Genomic DNA, 18481 nt, shown 5'->3' with positions numbered 1-18481 from the left:
ACACACACACACACACACACAGCTGTTGATCCACCCACTGATGTTACACACACAGCTGTTGATCCACCCACTGATGTTACACACACACAGCTGTTGATCAACCCACTGATGTCACACACACACACACAGCTGTTGATCCACCCACTGATGTTACACACACAGCTGTTGATCCACCCACTGATGTTACACACACACAGCTGTTGATCCACCCACTGATGTTACACACACACAGCTGTTGATCAACCCACTGATGTTACACACACACACACACACACACACACACAGCTGTTGATTCTCCCACTTCTTTTGCAACGCCCACTTTTAAACACCAAGTATGCAGTTACCCATACTTGGTGCATTGCCACACACACACCTCCATTACTGTTCTTCTGGCAGTAGGATATTATGCTGGCAGCACGATTGCAGATTCTTTTTCAAAATAAGGGCCCTCCTACAAAGACATGTTAAACTGTTTTTTACAGTTTTTAAACTGTCATTGCAACCATCTTTAAAAAAAATACATTGATAATTTGGCTTTTTATATTATATTTATACCAGCTTTTATTTGGAAAGTTTACACCAATATTGGTTTGTTGAACGCTTTTGTGTAGGCTATATGTTAAGATATGCAGTTTTAATAAAATACAAATATATGTAATTGGATTTACTCAGAGTACAAAACTTAAATTCGTCTATTTTGCTGAGCAATGTTTACATTTTTTGTTTAACTAGTAAAGTCAGTTAAGAAAAAATTCTTATTTACAATGACGGCCTACCCCGGCCAAACCTGAATGACGCTGGGCCAATTGTGCGCCACCCAATCACGGCCGGATGTGATGCAGCCTGGATTCGAACCAGTGATGCCTCTTGCACTGAGATGCAGTGCCTTAGACCGTTGCGCCACTCGGGAGCCCCCACCCGGGTTTAATACGGAGCTGGTGACTCCTTACTCCATTCACTGCAATGCAATACACGGCATATGAATTATACACTGTGCGTTCAGAAAGTATTCAGACCCCTTGACATTTTCCACATTTTGTTACATTACAGCCTTATTCTAAAAATTGATTAAAAAATATATATCCTAATCAATCTGCACACAATACCCCATAATGACAAAGTGAGAACAGTAAAAAAAAGAAAAAAGGTTTTATTAAACACCTTATTTACATAGCTATTCATATGAGACTCGCAATTGAGCTCCGGTGCGTCTTGTTTCCATTGATCATCCTTGAGATGTTTCTTAAACTTGATTGGAATCCACCTATGGTAAATTCAATTGATTGGACATGATTTGGAAATGCACACACCTGTTTATATAAGGTCCCACAGTTGACAGTGCATGTCTGAGCAAAAACCAAGCCATGGGGTCGAAGGAATTGTCCGTAAAGCTCAGACAGGATTGTTTCGAGGTACAGATCTTGGGAATGGTACCAAAAAATGTCTGCAGCATTGAAGGTCCCCAAGAACACAGTGGCCTCCATCGTTCTTAAATGGAGGAAGTTTGGAACCCCCAAACCTGAGCAATTGGTGGAAAGGGCCTTGGTCAGGGAGGTGACCAAGAACCTGATGGTCACTCTGACAGAGCTCATGCTGTGGGGATGTTTTTCAGCGGCAGGGACTGGGAGATTAGTCCGGATCGAGGGAAAGATGAACAGAGTAAAGTACCGAGAGATTCTTGATGAAAACCTGCTCAGGACCTCAGACTGGGGGGTAAAGGTTCATGTTCCAACAGGACAACAACCCTAAGCACACAGCCAAGACAATGCAGGAGTGGCTTTTGGACAAGTCTCTGAATGTCCTTCAGTGGCCCAGTCAGAGCCCGGACTTGAACCCGGTCGAACATCTCTGGAGAGACCTGAATATAGCTGTGCAGCGACGCTCCACATCCAGCTTGAGAGGATCTGCAGAGAAGAATGGGAGAAACTACCCAAATATATGTGTGTCAAGCTTGTAGTGTCATACCCAAGAGGACTCGCAGCCAAAGGTGCTTCAACAGGTACTGCGTAAAGGGTCTGAATACTTATGTAAATGTGATTTCACTTTTTTTAAATTCATTTGCCAAAATTTATAATTATGGGGTCATTATGGGGTATTGTATGTAGATTTAATCCATTTTCGAGTAAGTCCCGTTTTATAGCATGCGGCGGAGGGAAAGTGCACAAACACGCCATAATCCTAGGCTACTAAAATGTTGCCGTCTGGCTTCGGTTTTTAAAGCTTGACAATGAATAACCAAAAGAGAACCTGCAACAGAACACCATGCAAAGGGGAAACAACTGCACAACATTTTAGCACATCATGCAGCAATGCTGCATTTTAAGTATAAATCTTACAATAACTTACCTACCTACCTTTTGTTATTTGCATTTTTTAAATACTTTTTGATTAGGGTCAAAGCATACTATGCACATCTGCAATTAGGCCTAGTAGCAAAGGCTTGACAAATAGGCCTATATTTACTTTGTTAAAATGCTATATCAAATCACATTTTATTTGTCACATGCTTTGTAAACAAAATATGTAGACTAACAGTGAAATGCTTACCTAGGGGTCCTTTTCCAACAATGGAGAGTTGAAAAAATATACAATAACAAAATAGAAATAGTGACACAAGGAATAAATACACATTTAATAACAAGTAAAAAATAACATGGCTATATACATAGAGTACCAGTACCAATTTGATGTGCAGGGGTAGGAGGTAATTTTGTGTTATAGCCTGAATGGATTAAATTGGGAGATTTTTGTCACTGGCCTACACACAATACCTTGTAATGCCAAAGTGGAATTATGTTTTTTGAAATTTGTACACATTAATTACAAATGGAAAAACTTAAATGTCTTGACTAAGTATTCAGCTTAAATCTGTTCAGGGGTAGAAATGTGCTTAACAAGTCACAAGTTGAATGGACTCTGTGCAATAATAGTTTTTAATATGATTTTTGAATGTCTACCTCATCTCTGTACACCACACATACAATTAATTATCTGTAAGGTTCCTCAGTCGAGCAGTGAATTTCATACACAGACCAGGGAGGTTTTCCAATGCCTCGCCAAGAAGGGCACCTAACGGTAGATGGGTAAACAATTTAAAAGTAGACCTTGAATATCCCTTTGAACATGAAGTAATTAATTACACTTTGGATGGTGAATCAATACACCCAGTCACTACAGATACAGGTGTCCTTCCTAACTCAGTTGCCTTAGAGGAAGGAAACCGCTCAGGGATTTCACCATGAGGCCAATGGTGACTTTAAAACAGTTAATGCAGAAAGGAAATGCCATAGTCATTGTGGAAATTGACCCACTAAGAGCCTATTGTGAAGAACCCATATATATATATACTGCTCAAAAAAATAAAGGGAACACTAAAATAACACATCCTAGATCTGAATGAATGAAATATTCTTATTAAATACTTTTTTCTTTACATAGTTGAATGTGCTGACAACAAAATCACACTATCAATGGAAATCAAATTTATCAACCCATGGAGGTCTGGATTTGGTGGAAAACCACACTATAGGCTGATCCAACTTTGATGTAATGTCCTTAAAACATGATGTCCCAGATGTGCTCAATTGGATTCAGGTCTGGGGAACGGGCGGGCCAGTCCATAGCATCAATGCCTTCCTCTTGCAGGAACTGCTGACACACTCCAGCCACATGAGGTCTAGCATTGTCTTGCATTAGGAGGAACCCAGGGCCAACCGCACCAGCATATGGTCTCACAAGGGGTCTGGGGATCTCATCTCGGTACCTAATGGCAGTCAGGCTACCTCTGGCGAGCACATGGAGTGCTGTGCAGCCCCCCCAAAGAAATGCCACCCCACACCATGACTGACCCACTGCCAAACCGGTCATGCTGGAGGATGTTGCAGGCAGCAGAACGTTCTCCATGGCGTCTCGTCTGTCACATGTGCTCAGTGTGAACCTGCTTTCATCTGTGAAGAGCACAGGGCGCCAGTGGCGAATTTGCCAATCTTGGTGTTCTCTGGCAAATGCCAAATGTCCTGCACGGTGTTGGGCTGTAAGCACAACCCCCACCTGTGGACGTCGGGCCCTCATGCCACCCTCATGGAGTCTGTTTCTGACCGTTTGAGCAGACACATGCACATTTGTGGCCTGCTGGAGGTCATTTTGCAGGGCTCTGGCAGTGCTCCTCCTGCTCCTCCTTGCGCAAAGGCGGAGGTAGCGGTCCTGCTGCCCTCCTACGGCCTCTTCCACATCTCCTGATGTACTGGCCTGTCTCCTGGTAGCGCCTCCATGCTCTGGACACTACGCTGACAGACACAGCAAACCTTCTTGCCACAGCTCGCATTGATGTGCCATCCTGGATGAGCTGCACTACCTGAGCCACTTGTGTGGGTTGTAGACTCCGTCTCATGCTACCACTAGAGTGAAAGCACCGCCAGCATTCAAAAGTGACCAAAACATCAGCCAGGAAGCATAGGAACTGAGAAGTGGTCTGTGGTCACCACCTGCAGAACCACTCCTTTATTGTGGGTGTCTTGCTAATTGCCTATAATTTCCACCTGTTGTCTATTCCATTTGCACAACAGCATGTGAAATTTATTGTCAATCAGTGTTGCTTCCTAAGTGGACAGTTTGATTTCACAGAAGTGTGATTGACTTGGAGTTACATTGTGTTTAAGTGTTCCCTTTATTTTTTTGAGCAGTGTATATATGCTTGTTTTACTCAGTTTCTAAACAAAGAAAATGTAACCAATATGGCCTCAAAACATGGTTAAAACTATAATTTTGATATCATGGATGGTCAGTAGCTCTGTCTATACATTTTTAGAGAAGTTATTTCTCCAGGCCCATCCCTCAGCTTAGTACCGCACTAAAGCGGGTGAGACTGTTTTGTTATGGTTTCTACCGCTTTATTGCTGCTTTAAAGCTCACTAATGCAGGTCATGGAGAAGTAACTTCTCATGTGGCCAGATTTCAGTGTTGGAACTGGGACTGGTCTGCCCCCCTGTGGCTGTCAGAAGAATTTCATGCAGAAAGAAAAGGTTGTGGTGTGTGCTAGTGAGCACTGTAAAAAGATTAGGAACCACATTTCCACTTACACAAGAGGGTAGGATGTAATAATATGAAGATTGAAGACCTTATTTCTCCTACCTTCTCTATCGTGTATGGCTGCAGGTCCCTCCCTAAACATGAGCGTCTGGTGGATCTCCACGGCTCGGTGATTGACCACACGTACGGTGGGGGCTCCAGCATTGCTGTGCTGCTCATAATGGAGAGGCTTCACAGAGACCTCTACACAGGCTTGAAGGTAACCAGCAGACTCGCATATCTATCATGTACTCTAATATATCTCTTCTATCACAGGTCTGCCTGATCCCATGCCTCAGTCTCTCCTTTTCCTCTCTCCCAGGCTGGTTTATCACTAAAGGAGAGACTCCGGATCGCTCTGGATGTGGTGGAAGGCATTCGCTTCCTGCATGGTCAGGGGCTTCTACACCGAGACATCAAACTAAAGAACGTTCTAGTGAGTTAGCGTTAAAGGTGCTTTCTCTAATCATGCTGAATGTAACACTAGTGTTGTTTACCACATTGTCATCATTTAATTTTAGATGTAGTTCTAATGTGGTCATGGCTGACTGGCCATAGTAGAAACTCTCTCCAGCACTACACACCAATGAATTGCTCATTATTTCAGCATTCACATTCCGGCTGTGCTGCTTGCTTGGTTATGTAAGAATAGCCCCTCCCTGCCTACACAGTATGATGTTTGGCGGTGGAACGAAAGGGCTGGGTTTTAATGAATAAACAAGTTGTTTATTAGGTGTGTCGAGGCTTGGCCCCTCAGAACATGCTCCATGGCTAAATGTGGTGGCTTCATATTGTGTATTTACGGTCTTTTATGTATTGCGTTCTCAATTCCAATGTTAGTCCATTATAGCCTAGTTAAATATGGTGAACATTTTTGCAGTCCACATGTTCTAATTGCATTGCTTCAATATGGAAATACATTGTTAAACAGGCTATAGCATTCACACTGATCTAGGGGCTAGGCATACTGTAAATGGCTAGAGCATTCACACTGATCTAGGGGCTAGGCATACTGTAAATGGCTATAGCATTCACACTGATCTAGGGGCTAGGCATACTGTAAATGGCTAGAGCATTCACACTGATCTAGGGGCTAGGCATACTGTAAATGGCTAGAGCATTCACACTGATCTAGGGGCTAGGCATACTGTAAATGGCTAGAGCATTCACACTGATCTAGGGGCTAGGCATACTGTAAATGGCTAGAGCATTCACACTGATCTAGGGGCTAGGCATACTGTAAATGGCTATAGCATTCACACTGATCTAGGGGCTAGGCATACTGTAAATGGCTAGAGCATTCACACTGATCTAGGGGCTAGGCATACTGTAAATGGCTAGAGCATTCACACTGATCTAGGGGCTAGGCATACTGTAAATGGCTAGAGCATTCACACTGATCTAGGGGCTAGGCATACTGTAAATGGCTATAGCATTCACACTGATCTAGGGGCTAGGCATACTGTAAATGGCTAGAGCATTCACATTGATATAGGGGCTAGGCATACTGTAAATGGCTAGAGCATTCACATTGATATAGGGGCTAGGCATACTGTAAATGGCTAGAGCATTCACACTGATATAGGGGCTAGGCATACTGTAAATGGCTAGAGCATTCACATTGATCTAGGGGCTAGGCATACTGTAAATGTCTAGAGCATTCACACTGATCTAGGGGCTAGGCATACTGTAAATGGCTAGAGCATTCACATTGATCTAGGGGCTAGGCATACTGTAAATGGCTAGAGCATTCACACTGATCTAGGGGCTAGGCATACTGTAAATGGCTAGAGCATTCACACTGATCTAGGGGCTAGGCATACTGTAAATGGCTAGAGCATTCACACTGATCTAGGGGCTAGGCATACTGTAAATTGCAGTCTGGACAAACGTAGTCATTAAGCAAGATTACATTCACTAAGCTATTAAGGCCTGAAAAGATGGTGTATAATTCTAATCAAATTCTGATAACAAAACTTGTTTTAAATAGGCTATGACTAAATACAGTTACAGGCACCGTAAGTGCTCCTTGTGGGCGTATAATACATACAAGGCAACTTAAAAGGATTTAACATTTTAGTAATTTAGCAGAAATCTTATCCAGAGCGATGTAGTTAGTGCATTCATCTTAAGATTGCTCAGTGGGACAACCACATATCAGTCTTATTAGTAAGTACATTTTTCCTCAAGGCAGTGATCAGCAAAGTCGGCCAGTGATTTCGCGCACATCCAAACATTTCACGCAAGCTGGATGAAGATCCAATAGAAAGGGGGAATGTTCACTCACCGTTTTACTGCTCGCAAATGTAATGTTTTATAAACATCATAGAACCATTTTACAGATCATATTTCCACTTCTCCAGAAATAGCAGACACAATTTAATTGCATTTGAGCCATATTTTTTCTAATAAGTTTGATCTTGTTTGTTGTTTAATTACATTATAAAACAGTCTGATTTTTAAACCAACTATATTTCTAAATTGGATCGGGTCAGAAGCATGATATCATGAATCGCTTCTTTTCCATTGCAGTGTGGTGCAACATGGTCTCAGAGCATTTCGCATTATTATGTACGTAAATCCGGGACACTATATTTAGTATATGTTATGTTTCCTATGGTACCTATTAATTTGTGGATGTCCATCAATTTTGTATGATGTTACCAATTACAATTTCTATTATATGTTACAAATTTGCTAACGTTAGCTAGGCTAGGGGTAAGTTTAGAAGTTAGGCTAAAGGGTTATTAGGGGAAGGGTTAGCTAAAATGTCTTTGCTAAGTAGCTAAAAAGTAGTTGAAGTTGCTAATTAGTTTAAATGCTAAAGTTGTTTAACCTTTGGGTTGCTAGACATTTGTTATACCATCTGTCTTATGTAACCATACCAAACGTAACATATCGTACTAATTTGACTGTCCCGGATTTACTATGTTACGTGTAGTCTGTGTGCACACGTAGGCCTACATGTCTTTACACACAACATTCGCACGTCTATACAAAATACTCGGCTCCTGTCAATTGTATCGTTACCTATGTGTGAGGCAGATTATAAAACAAATCTGCTGTTTGACATAGCATTCTAGGAGGTTTGGAGCACAGGTCTTTGGTAATTGAACGAGGTGTGCTCTTTGGAAATGGGGATGGATAGAATGCTCGAACAAGCAAAAATAATTATTTGTGTTAATAGTGAAAAAGCATGAGGGCAAAAACCTAACATATTTCAAAGCACTCTCAGTAGACCATTTAAACCCCCTTTCTTTAGAGGCTAATGGCTTGATTAAAGAAGCACCTATGCGATCCTGCTAAACAAGCCTTGATTAAGGGGAGGGTAGGCTAAGCTTGGTTTTTAATCAAATTAAACGGAATGGGGGTGGGGGAAACAATCGTTTATGTTTCTAAATACGAGATTCACCGGCACAAAATGCGTATCTCTTTTCCATGGGCACTGCGCGTCATGGTTGGATAGGCTGCGCTTCCATTCTCTTAATTTTATTATCAACTGAGTTACTGTTAAGACCTGCTTTTTGCTGGTCTTAACTTCCCATTAGCGCTGAATGAAATTGTCACGTTTTGCATGTGTTAAGGACACACCTCATATGTCCACCACTCCAACCTCAGCGCAAGTGAGCTGATGTTAGACAGGTAAAATGCCAGTGCACCAGTTTTTACATGATGAAATTGCAAACTAATGTGCCGTTTGACACTTGCGGCTCCTTAGCGCCAGTCGCAAATAGAGTCCTGTATGTGCAAGACCTTAAATGTATGCTTTGAGAAACCAATATTTATGATCCTGACATGTCACGTCTTGTACACATCTTGCCAAGTGTTCCTAATGTGTTCCGGTCCTCTGGCCCTCCCTCAGTTGGACAAGCAGAACCGGGCCAAGATCACAGACCTGGGCTTCTGTAAGCCAGAGGCCATGATGTCTGGCAGCATCGTAGGAACCCCCATCCACATGGCCCCTGAGCTCTTTACAGGTCAAATATCCTGCTACTCAGTCGTAGTATTGCATCATAGACCACCTCTCATTCTAGGCTCTTTGATTTAACCACAAGTCTGACCTCTTTCTTCAGGAAAGTATGATAATTCTGTGGACGTCTATGCCTTCGGAATCCTGTTCTGGTATCTCTGCACTGGCTCTGTCAAACTCCCAGAGTCCTTTGAGAAATGCTCCAGCAAGGACCAGTTGTGGAATAACGTTAAAAAAGGTAATGTAGAATTCAAGCTCGAGCAAACCCACATCTAAATACTAATTCAACCGAATATGATCAAGACTTCAGCTTGCTGTAACACTTGTCTTTTATCCAGGACTTAGTGTGTATAGTTTGTGGACTGAATTGGCCAGGGCCTCATTTGTGCCCATGTTTTCAGGCGCGAGGCCTGAGCGGTTGGCCGGCTTTGATGAGGAATGCTGGCAGCTGATGGAGGCCTGCTGGAATGGAGACCCTTCCCAGAGGCCCCTGCTCGGCATCGTAGAGCCCAGCTTGCATAGCATCATGTTACGGCTTTGTAAATGTGGCTCGCATCAGAATAGCAGCAGCCTAATGGACTCAAACTGACACACTCCAAGAGGACCACAGACTGTTGCAAAGGATTACGGTCAAAAGAAAAGTAATTTTTGTTGTATTTATGGAAGGACAGTGTGCTTCTGGAAGGCCAAAAGAGGAGATGACCAAGACAGTTTTCCTCTTCCTTTAAAGGAGTTAAATATACACTATTTAAGATGAACTGAAACCGGACTCACATGTTTGTGCCATTTGTATAGTACAAACTCAGTCTAGCGTACACTATGCTTTGCTCCATGCTAATTGCTGCTTGGTTATAGAATTGTTAATAGATATGAAATGTTTAAAATGCTAAAAAATATATAATTTTAGATTGTATTCCTGCATCTATGCAATTCCAACTTTTTTTAAATAAATGATTTTGACAAAATAATAAATGTTTGCTTCACTCTTACATAAGGTTCTGTTTTCAGGTCATACTAAGGAGAATTTTTCTATTTGACTTGAAGTATCCTAACAATGCACAGAAGCCTGCCTTAAAGTGTAGTCTCAACTTGTGCTCTGGTCCCAGATGAGGATGATGGCTTTCGGGGGGCCAGAGGTTGTGAATAAAACTTTGTTCTAATCCAGACAATTCTACAATTGATGTCAGACACAGTTTAGGTATAAATGTCCCTCTCGCATTAGGTGGGAGCTGCACCCCACTGAGTATTTTCACAATCCTCAAAGTACACGTTAACATTGTTGTGCTCAGAGGATCCCTGTGTTTTGGTTGCAGTTCAGCACATTGGCCACAAGCGGGCTCAGCATTCTACTACACAGTTCAATACATGGAATGCTCTTATTAGCCTATTTCCCCAGAAAGAAAAATACCATGTCTGTTTTACTCATTGAATGTGTGAATTCCTTCACCAAATGATTTCACAGAAAACTACAAGCCACATCAGTAACCTACTACAGGTCTTTGTTTTGCTCAATCCAGATAATGGGGAAAAAACATTCACGCTACTCTATCTAGTGCTTCAGTTGAGTAAACAAACTGCAGTATGAAAATGGGAGGTTGCACTCATTTGTAGGCCTGATACTCAAATGTTAACCTTAATCAGTGTTGTAAAAAAAACTTTGGAACAATTGTCAATGCAGAAATGAACCTTGACACAGTATCATGAATGCTTACAGATGTCATTTTAGGGCGCACCAGTGCAAACAGTTCTCAGGAACTAGTGGTAAGAACTTAACGCTGATAGAAATGTTGTACACAGCAAAACAGGTTATATTTCTTGAACTGCTTTTTATAAGTGGGAATGTAGAGGTGTACAGTTTATTCAATTGAAGATGAAGTATTAGTGTTTCATTTTACAGAACTCTTCACATTGGCATACATGTCAAAGAGTTTTACAGCAGAAGTTTGCAAATATTTCACAAAAACAATGGAACGATCTAATCTATAAAATACAAAGTCGTTTAGTCGCCGATTCAAATGAAAGCATATATCCCTTGGACAAAAACATTGAAAATGGGAACATTCTCAGTTTATACAAAAATTTGCTCCCAACAATTTACAAAAGTAAAGATATCAAAATTTCTTCACACGCAGGCTCTTTTCCTCCAATGATAATGCAATAAAATGAAGGCGAAATGGTGGAGAAAGGCAGACATTCTCACCTCTAGTGTCTATGTGTATGACAGCTGACTAGTCGCTGTTGCCTTTAAACATCCTTCAGTAGTGAGAGAAACTTTACGGTGCGTGACCCCATGGCCTCTCACTGTTCTCCAGCCACACTTCAACAGGAGTCCTTTCCTCCAGTGCAGAGCACAGTGTAGTGGTTTGGGTGGAGCTGTTCAGTATAGAGACATTTTGTACTGACTCTTCCTGTCCACCAGCTCAGGCTGGCAGCTTCCTGAGACTGGAGTGGAGAAATGAGTTCTCTCTACAGCAAAACTCAAATGGCCCTCGGTAGAACAACTAAATCCTTGAACAAAACAACTGTACAGGTCACCCTTTCTGAGATTACAAACTAGTTAAGCTTCTTGAGGAAATTCCCTGAACTTTTAAAATCTTACAGCTAAATGACCCAGCCAAAGGAGGACTTCATTGTTCTTAATCTCCGGAGTTTGAAACATAAACACAAACAAAACTGAATCAGCTCCAGTTGACTACCTGCACATCTGGCCGGGTAGTGTAAATTATTTTAAAAAGTGCATCGCTTCAAGTATGTAAACAAACAATGATTTAAAAAGAGAGATTCAGTGCGCTGGAGCCTGGGCCCTTGCAGAGACTCCTGAGGTTTTGGCACTCACACACATTCATGCACGCGCGCACACACACATGCAGAGAAAAAAATTGGGGAAGGAGAGAGGGTACTCCATTGATCTCCAGGTGTGGACAGTCCAACGCTCTCTGTCTCAGACATCAGCTCCTGTTACTCAGAGAAAAGTAAGCATGGCGATGAGGGCCGAGGCTCTATGACCTGCAAAGACACACCCCTCCGTCAGCCGGCTCATATGGAGGGGTTGCGGTGGCTGCTGGGAAAATGGAGGATGGATGGATGGGGGACAAACGTTACACAACACGGGGAAAACAGAAGGAACAGAAAACAATGAATGAGAATGATTCACGTACACACAGTGTGAGAGGTGATAACCAAATTATATGGGATTATTATTTTGGTTATAAGGGGTGAAGGATACTGAATGATCGATCGATAAGAAGACAATGATCCTGATTTCAAATGAGGATCAAGTGCTTCAGTGAATAAAATTAAAGAATAGGAATCTATGTTTTTTGGAGAGAGAGAGAGAGAACAGAGATTGATGGTTAGTAAGCTACAATACTCTGCACTGTAGACACTGGTCATAAAATGATTTTGCTTGTACTTAGCAGTTTATATTAACTCATCAAAAGTAGCTTTTACCAAGTCCCTCTGTTTATAGAACTAACAGTATTTTGTTCCCAACATGATAAAAAAATCACCTGATCATGGGAGTTGCTTGACATCTTACCACATTGGAGTCTGAGCTCATTGATGAGAATGTGACCGGTACTCTATGTATTGGACTTTTAACAAGCTAGCATGCTAAAATCAACACTACATAGGCAAAGAAGAACAAGGGCCAGACTACACACAATGGTGACGGGGGCACGACACACACTGAAGACAGCAGCAAGACACATTCAGTGGGAAATCAATTCTTTCACATCAAACTGGTAGACTGGTGTGCAGAAAATATGACATGCAGTATACAACACAAAGCAACATTTCAATACATAAGTACTAACAAATATCTTAACTTCTATCTAAGAGCTGTTGGTTTGGATTCTATGACATTGTGATGTACTGTATGTGTTGCTGTGTTTGTGATCTGCACTGGGTTGTGTTCAGACAGAGTGGTGTATTCTGTTTGGACGTGGGTCATGTTTGGTGCTCGGTGTTGTGATGACACTCACTCTGACCCTGATGAGTCACCGTCCACTGTCCCCGCCTTGATGCTCATGGCAACACCATTCAGCTGATCTGGTAAGCTGGGCTTGGCCCCGCCCCCTCGGCTCTCACTGGAAGAGGAGCCCTGGGAGGAGGCGTGGCCAAGAGTGTTCTCCGACAGCTCGTTATGGATGCGGTTGATACCATTTCTCTCCGCAATGGGGGAGAGCTGCTTCTTCTTCAGGATTCCTGCATTTGAAAAGACAAAGCCTAAACATTTCTGAAGTTCTGGAAATCCCACCTCTACAAAGATATAGAGTGGAACTAACATGTGGAATGTTGCAGCAGAGTTGATGTTTGGGTTTGTTGCTGACCTTTCTGTGGGTGTGTGTTGAGGTTGGGCAGACTGGGCAGACTGGGCAGCAGCATCACGTGGTCCTTCCCATAGCCCTCTGCCTTGTCCCCTGGCCTGTCGTCTGGCATGCCTCGGTGGTCCCGTGTCTGGCCCAGTTCAGGGTTGCCCAGAGACTCTACTTTTAGCCTTCCTGCTCCCCCCAGGCCCTCACTGTTGCTAGCTGTTGTCACATACTCCCCTGGCCAGTACAGCTTACTCAGGTTGTTATCTGACGAACACCCAGACAACTTTAAGACTACATCTTAAATGCTTGATGCATTAAATCGTGGTGTAAGCTGTTGTCTTACAATACCAGAATCTGGTAATTCAGGTGTTATTTTTACATGTTTAAGTAAGATTCATAACATTCATGTTCTGCTCAGAAGTGGATTCATTTAAACCCAGACAATTGTGTACAGTGTAGGTGTATTCTATTGAAGATTTGTCTGGTCTGTGTGTGATGTTTGGGTGTGGTGTACTGTTAAAGCAGAAGTGTGTGAGCGGTATTATCAAGAGTGTTACTGCATGGGGCTGTGTTCACATACCACCTGCGTGTGGTCTACTGACAGTGAGGTATTATAGGTGTGAGGTCGTATAGAGTTGGTGACTCGGTGTATTATAGATGCGAGGTCATACCCTGAGGGTGTGGTCTCTTGGACACATTGGATGCCATGCTTTCCCAGCATTCATCTGGTGGGTAGGGCCCCTCCTCCTCGCTGTCAGAGGAGTGTGTAGAGGCGTACGATCCACTCTGGTCATCCTCCAGAGACAGGTCACTGTCCGAGTCCGAGTTGTGATCTGTTGTTGCACACACACAAGTTAAGATGATGACCAATGAGTGTTGTAGAAATATACATACATTGACCATATGAGATGAATACTCTGTATGCCTCTCTGTGTTTGAGCTATGCACCAAAGCTGCTAAAGGCAGTCACAGTGATCCTAATGACATTAAAATGGGAGACCTACCATCTAAATGCTCTTTAGTTTCATGGAAGAGTGAGCCGTGCTCGTTCAGAGCGATGTGTACCTGGCTATTATTCAGGCCACCATCATCCCTGAAAAACACAACAGGACTTGTAACAGGACAAACAAAGCCCTGGTCTCCTCAATGTAAGTTGGTATGTGGCTTTGATAGGGGTGTTCTATCTGTATTACAGTACATAACAATGACCATCATAAAACCCACACATTTTCAATTAACCTGGAAAGAAAACATGTTCTAGTACGCAATGATGCAGGAGGGCCTAAACAGCATGTGTCAATGGGGCCTGTTGTGTCCCTCTGTGCTTACCCTACCTGAGGACAAAGGGGACATAGCTCTGCTGGCTCTTGCCGCTCTGCAGGGTGTCGTTCAGAGAGACACTGGAGTCTCCAAACGGCAGGTGGTACAGTCTGCCATCCATGTAGCTGGTGTTACAGTTATATGACTGGAGGAAGATAGTAGAGGTATAAGTTAGTAGGTAGTAAGTCATATCAAATTCTGTTTTATTTGTTTGGTGCTTTAGTTAATGTCCTTAGTAATATAAGTACAAGCATAAAGGCCATGATGGAGGCCTACAGCTGTGCATGTCTGTACTAGGCCTTGGATGACTGGTGACGTCCCTATACAGTACGAGAGATTTACAGAGGGCTTGGACTTGATCATGTGATCCGGGCGTTTGCGGCTGCAGCAGTAGCGCATGGCGTTCCTCGCCTCCTTGTTGAACACAATGCGGAAGAAGAAGATGAAGGGACCCTGGAATAGACAGACCAAATAATGTCAATGGAGCAAGGATACTTGACAGTCAAACCAGTGACTAATAGTCTTTAAATCCTGGTTTAAGTGAAACAAAAAACAGTGTTTACTTGAAGACAGTTGAATCCAGCAAACAAGTAGTGGAAGATGATCATGTCACTGTTGACTGAGAGTATAGCTAACAGACATGTGACAGTGACCAGGAGGAGAACCCCACATGACGTCCTCAGCCCGGAGCTAGACACAGACAGACAGAAAGACACACGTAAAATGAGAACATCACAAAGGTTACATTAGGATAAGTGAGTTTTCAGAGGATATAGAAATATGTTTTTCACTTTTATGCAATCCATCATGAGCCAACAACCACAGTTTAGTGAATTGGCAGCTTCACTCTCCATTCAATGACACAATGCACTCTCTTGTGGTCTCTAAAGTGCTGTAGTCATGTACCCTTGGGGTACAACAGCATGCCTGTGTTAATGACAGAATTTGTGTTGTTTTTATTCAGGCAGCGGTGGGCAGGACACTCACATAGGGGGCTCTTTCTTTTCAAAGCTGTGGTGTCTCATGGAGCAGGATGCTCTGGAGGCCAGGATATACAGGAAGATGTTCATCTGGAAAACACAAAATACAATTAAACTATGTATTACTGTATAACAAAGGCATACTATTATACAACTCTAGTATATACGGTACCAGTCAAAAGTTAAGACACACCTACTCATTCCAGAGTTTTTCTTAATTTTTTTACAATTTTCTACATTGTAGAATAATAGTGAAGACATCAAAACTATGAAATAACACATATGGAGTCATGTAGTAACCAAAAAAAAGTGTTAATCAAATATTTGAGATTCTTCAAAGTAGCCACCCTTTGCCTTGACAGCTTTGCATTATTCTACAATGTAGAAAATAGTAAAACAAATAAATAAAAACTTGAATGAGTAGGTGTGTCCAAACTTGACTGGTACTGTAAATATCATACAATACACTGTATTAGAGATCTGATGAGGTGGAGTGTACTCACAGACACCACCATGGCGATGGGCCCTGCCAAGCTCCAGATCAGAGTGTCGTACACGGACAGCCAGCAGAAGTCTGGGTTCCCATAACCCTCTGGGTCCAGTCCGACCGCCAGGCCTGGACGACACAACCACCAAACACACCAGTAACTAACAAATAACTACAGTAAGGCTTTCAACCGTTCTAATTGGATATATGAGTTGGCATTGTGTGTCTGTGTGTTTGTGTATGCAAGCATGCGTCTGTGTGTGGTTAGTGTGTGCATCAGTGTGTGTCAAGTTTTTATTGTTACGTGCACTAGTACAGTGAAATGCCTTTCTTGCTTGCTCTTTCCCAATAATGCAGAAGCAATATATATATTTTTTTTTTTAAGTCAAGTTGATCAAAAACAAGAAATTGAAATAAGAACACGAGAAAGTAAGTAACTTATATACAGGATCAGTTCCAGAGTCAGAGCCAATACCATATTTACAATGTGCAGGGATACTGGAGTGGTAGGGTTAGATATGTATAGGGGTAAGGTGACTTGGCATCAGGATATATGATAAACAGAGTAACAGCAGCGGATATGATTGTACGCGAGTGTGTGTGCGTGCGTGTGTGCGTGTGTGTGTGTGTGTGTATGTATAGAGTCAGTATGAATGTTTATGCATGTAATGTGTGTCTGAGAAAAGTGTGTGTGTTGGAGTGTCAGTGTGAGGGAGTGTGTAGAATGTGCATAGAGTGAGTGTGTGATTGTGTATAGAAAAGAAAGTTAAAATAGACAGGTCAATGCAGATAGTTCGTCTAGCTATTTAGCAGTCTTATGGCTTGGGAATAGAAGCTGTCAGACTTCATACACCGGTACCGCTTGTCGTGCGGAAGCAGAGAGAACAGTTTATTGCTTGGGTGGCTGGAGTCTAACAATTTTTCTGATATAGAGGTCCTGGATGGCAGGGAGCTCAGCCTCAGTGATGTACTGGGCCGTACGCACTACCCTCTGTAGCGCCATGTGATGGAGGGCGGTGCACGTGCCATACAAAGCAGTGATGCAGCCAGTCAAGATGCTCTTCATGGTGTAGCTGGAGAACTTTGAGGATTTGAGGGCCAAATCTTTTCAACCTCCTGGGAGGGAAGAGGCGTTGTCGCGCCTGTTCGCGTGTGTGGACCAGTTTAAGTCCTTAGTGATTTGTACACCCCGGAACTTGAAGCTCTCGACCCGCTCTGCTGCAGCCCCGTCGATGGGGACGTACTCGCCCTCGTTTCCTGTAGTCCACAATCAGCTCCCTTGGTCTCACTGACGTTGAAGGAGAGGTTGTTGTCCTGGCACCACACTGTCGTCACTGGCCTCCTCCCTGTAGGCTGTCTAATCGTCGCAGGTAATCAGGCCTACCCACTGTCATGTCGTCAGAAAACTTGATAATGGTATTGGAGTCGTGTGTGGCCACGCAGTCGTGGGTGAACCGGGAGTACAGGAGGGGACTAAGCACGCAACCCTGTGTGGCCCCCCATGTTGAGGGTCAGCGTAGCGGAGGTGATGTTGCCTACCCTCACCACCTGGGGTCGGTCCATCAGTGTGTGTGTGTGTATTGTTCAGACCTGTGATGAAGGCGGGCACGCCCCAGCCAATCATGTAGTAGAATCGCATGGGTCCGTAGTTGATGTCTCGTATTTCGCTCAGCATGCGGTAGACGTGCAGGCCCTCCAGGAAGAGCCAGGAGAAGGTGCACAGGTAGAAAAAATGCAGCAGGATGGCGATGATTGTGCACATAAACTACAGACACGGGGGGAGAGACAGAGAGAGAGAGCGAGGGGGAGAGAGAGCGAGAGTGAAAGGAAGGGAACTTATTATACTTTATATTACAGGGCTCAAAGTGGGCAGAATGCTTTGATGATTTTTCCTTTGTTTTTAATCAGATCCATATCAGACACCTATTCCAAACAGAGGAGAGGGAAGGTAGGATATTGAAAGTGGTGTACTGAACCGAGATCGACAGGGGGTAAAATACAGTTTTAAAAGGTAGACAGAAAATAACTTTGTTCCAGTAGTTTACCGGGTTGTCTGCCAGGTTAATGCCCAGGATGAAGATGAGTTCGGAGATGAAGAGGGCGGTGGCACCGTTGTTGATGATGCTGGTCTTGTTGCAGTGCATGGCCCGCAGGCAGAGGAGGAAGAGCGTGGTGAGGAAGAGAAAGCCCAGAGTCACGCTCACCGTGCTCCACGTCACCAGCTTCACCGGAAGGATCTCACCGTTCTGAGAAGGAAGAGGAGGGTGGAGGAAAAGTTTAGTTTAAGAAGAGCTTTGTTTGGTCATTATAGTGAACAAGACCACTATAGGGTGTGGTCTGA

At 43.1% G+C, this 18481-nt stretch overlaps 2 protein-coding genes across 7 annotated transcripts in view; one reads left to right on the top strand and one right to left on the bottom strand.

The window, feature by feature from the left end:
* Positions 1 to 10009, top strand: part of LOC139559395 (dual serine/threonine and tyrosine protein kinase-like) — a 47048-nt gene extending 37039 nt beyond the window's left edge. For 2 of the 3 annotated variants that reach the window (XM_071375398.1, XM_071375406.1), the window contains exons 11-15: positions 5155 to 5287; positions 5390 to 5503; positions 8930 to 9044; positions 9141 to 9275; positions 9439 to 10009. In XM_071375398.1, coding sequence (XP_071231499.1) covers positions 5155 to 5287; positions 5390 to 5503; positions 8930 to 9044; positions 9141 to 9275; positions 9439 to 9626 — 685 coding nt within the window. In that variant the 3' untranslated portion in view covers positions 9627 to 10009. Of the gene's footprint in view, positions 1 to 5154; positions 5288 to 5366; positions 5504 to 8929; positions 9045 to 9140; positions 9276 to 9438 lie in introns of those variants that run through there. The other variant, XR_011671753.1, reaches the window with a different exon arrangement.
* Positions 10010 to 10843: 834 nt separating this feature from the next.
* celsr2 (cadherin, EGF LAG seven-pass G-type receptor 2) overlaps positions 10844 to 18481 on the bottom strand; it is a 76581-nt gene continuing 68943 nt past the window's right edge. The window contains exons 23-34 of one of the 4 annotated variants that reach the window (XM_071375358.1): positions 18186 to 18386; positions 17731 to 17905; positions 16157 to 16269; positions 15661 to 15743; positions 15237 to 15363; positions 15016 to 15126; positions 14688 to 14818; positions 14358 to 14446; positions 14025 to 14186; positions 13369 to 13617; positions 13021 to 13243; positions 10844 to 12348 (exon numbers count right to left, since the gene is read on the bottom strand). In XM_071375358.1, the coding sequence (XP_071231459.1) occupies positions 12321 to 12348; positions 13021 to 13243; positions 13369 to 13617; positions 14025 to 14186; positions 14358 to 14446; positions 14688 to 14818; positions 15016 to 15126; positions 15237 to 15363; positions 15661 to 15743; positions 16157 to 16269; positions 17731 to 17905; positions 18186 to 18386 (1692 nt within the window). In that variant the 3' untranslated portion in view covers positions 10844 to 12320. The remainder of the gene's footprint in view (positions 12349 to 13020; positions 13244 to 13368; positions 13618 to 14024; positions 14187 to 14357; positions 14447 to 14687; positions 14819 to 15015; positions 15127 to 15236; positions 15364 to 15660; positions 15744 to 16156; positions 16270 to 17730; positions 17906 to 18185; positions 18387 to 18481) is intronic. The other 3 variants (XM_071375366.1, XM_071375375.1, XM_071375385.1) reach the window with 3 other exon arrangements.

The sequence above is a fragment of the Salvelinus alpinus genome, chromosome 2 (assembly GCF_045679555.1).
Source record: "Salvelinus alpinus chromosome 2, SLU_Salpinus.1, whole genome shotgun sequence".
Classification (NCBI taxonomy): Eukaryota; Metazoa; Chordata; class Actinopteri; order Salmoniformes; family Salmonidae; genus Salvelinus; species Salvelinus alpinus.
Note: the sequence above shows the minus strand (reverse complement) of the source record. Positions and strands in the feature narration are given on the sequence as shown.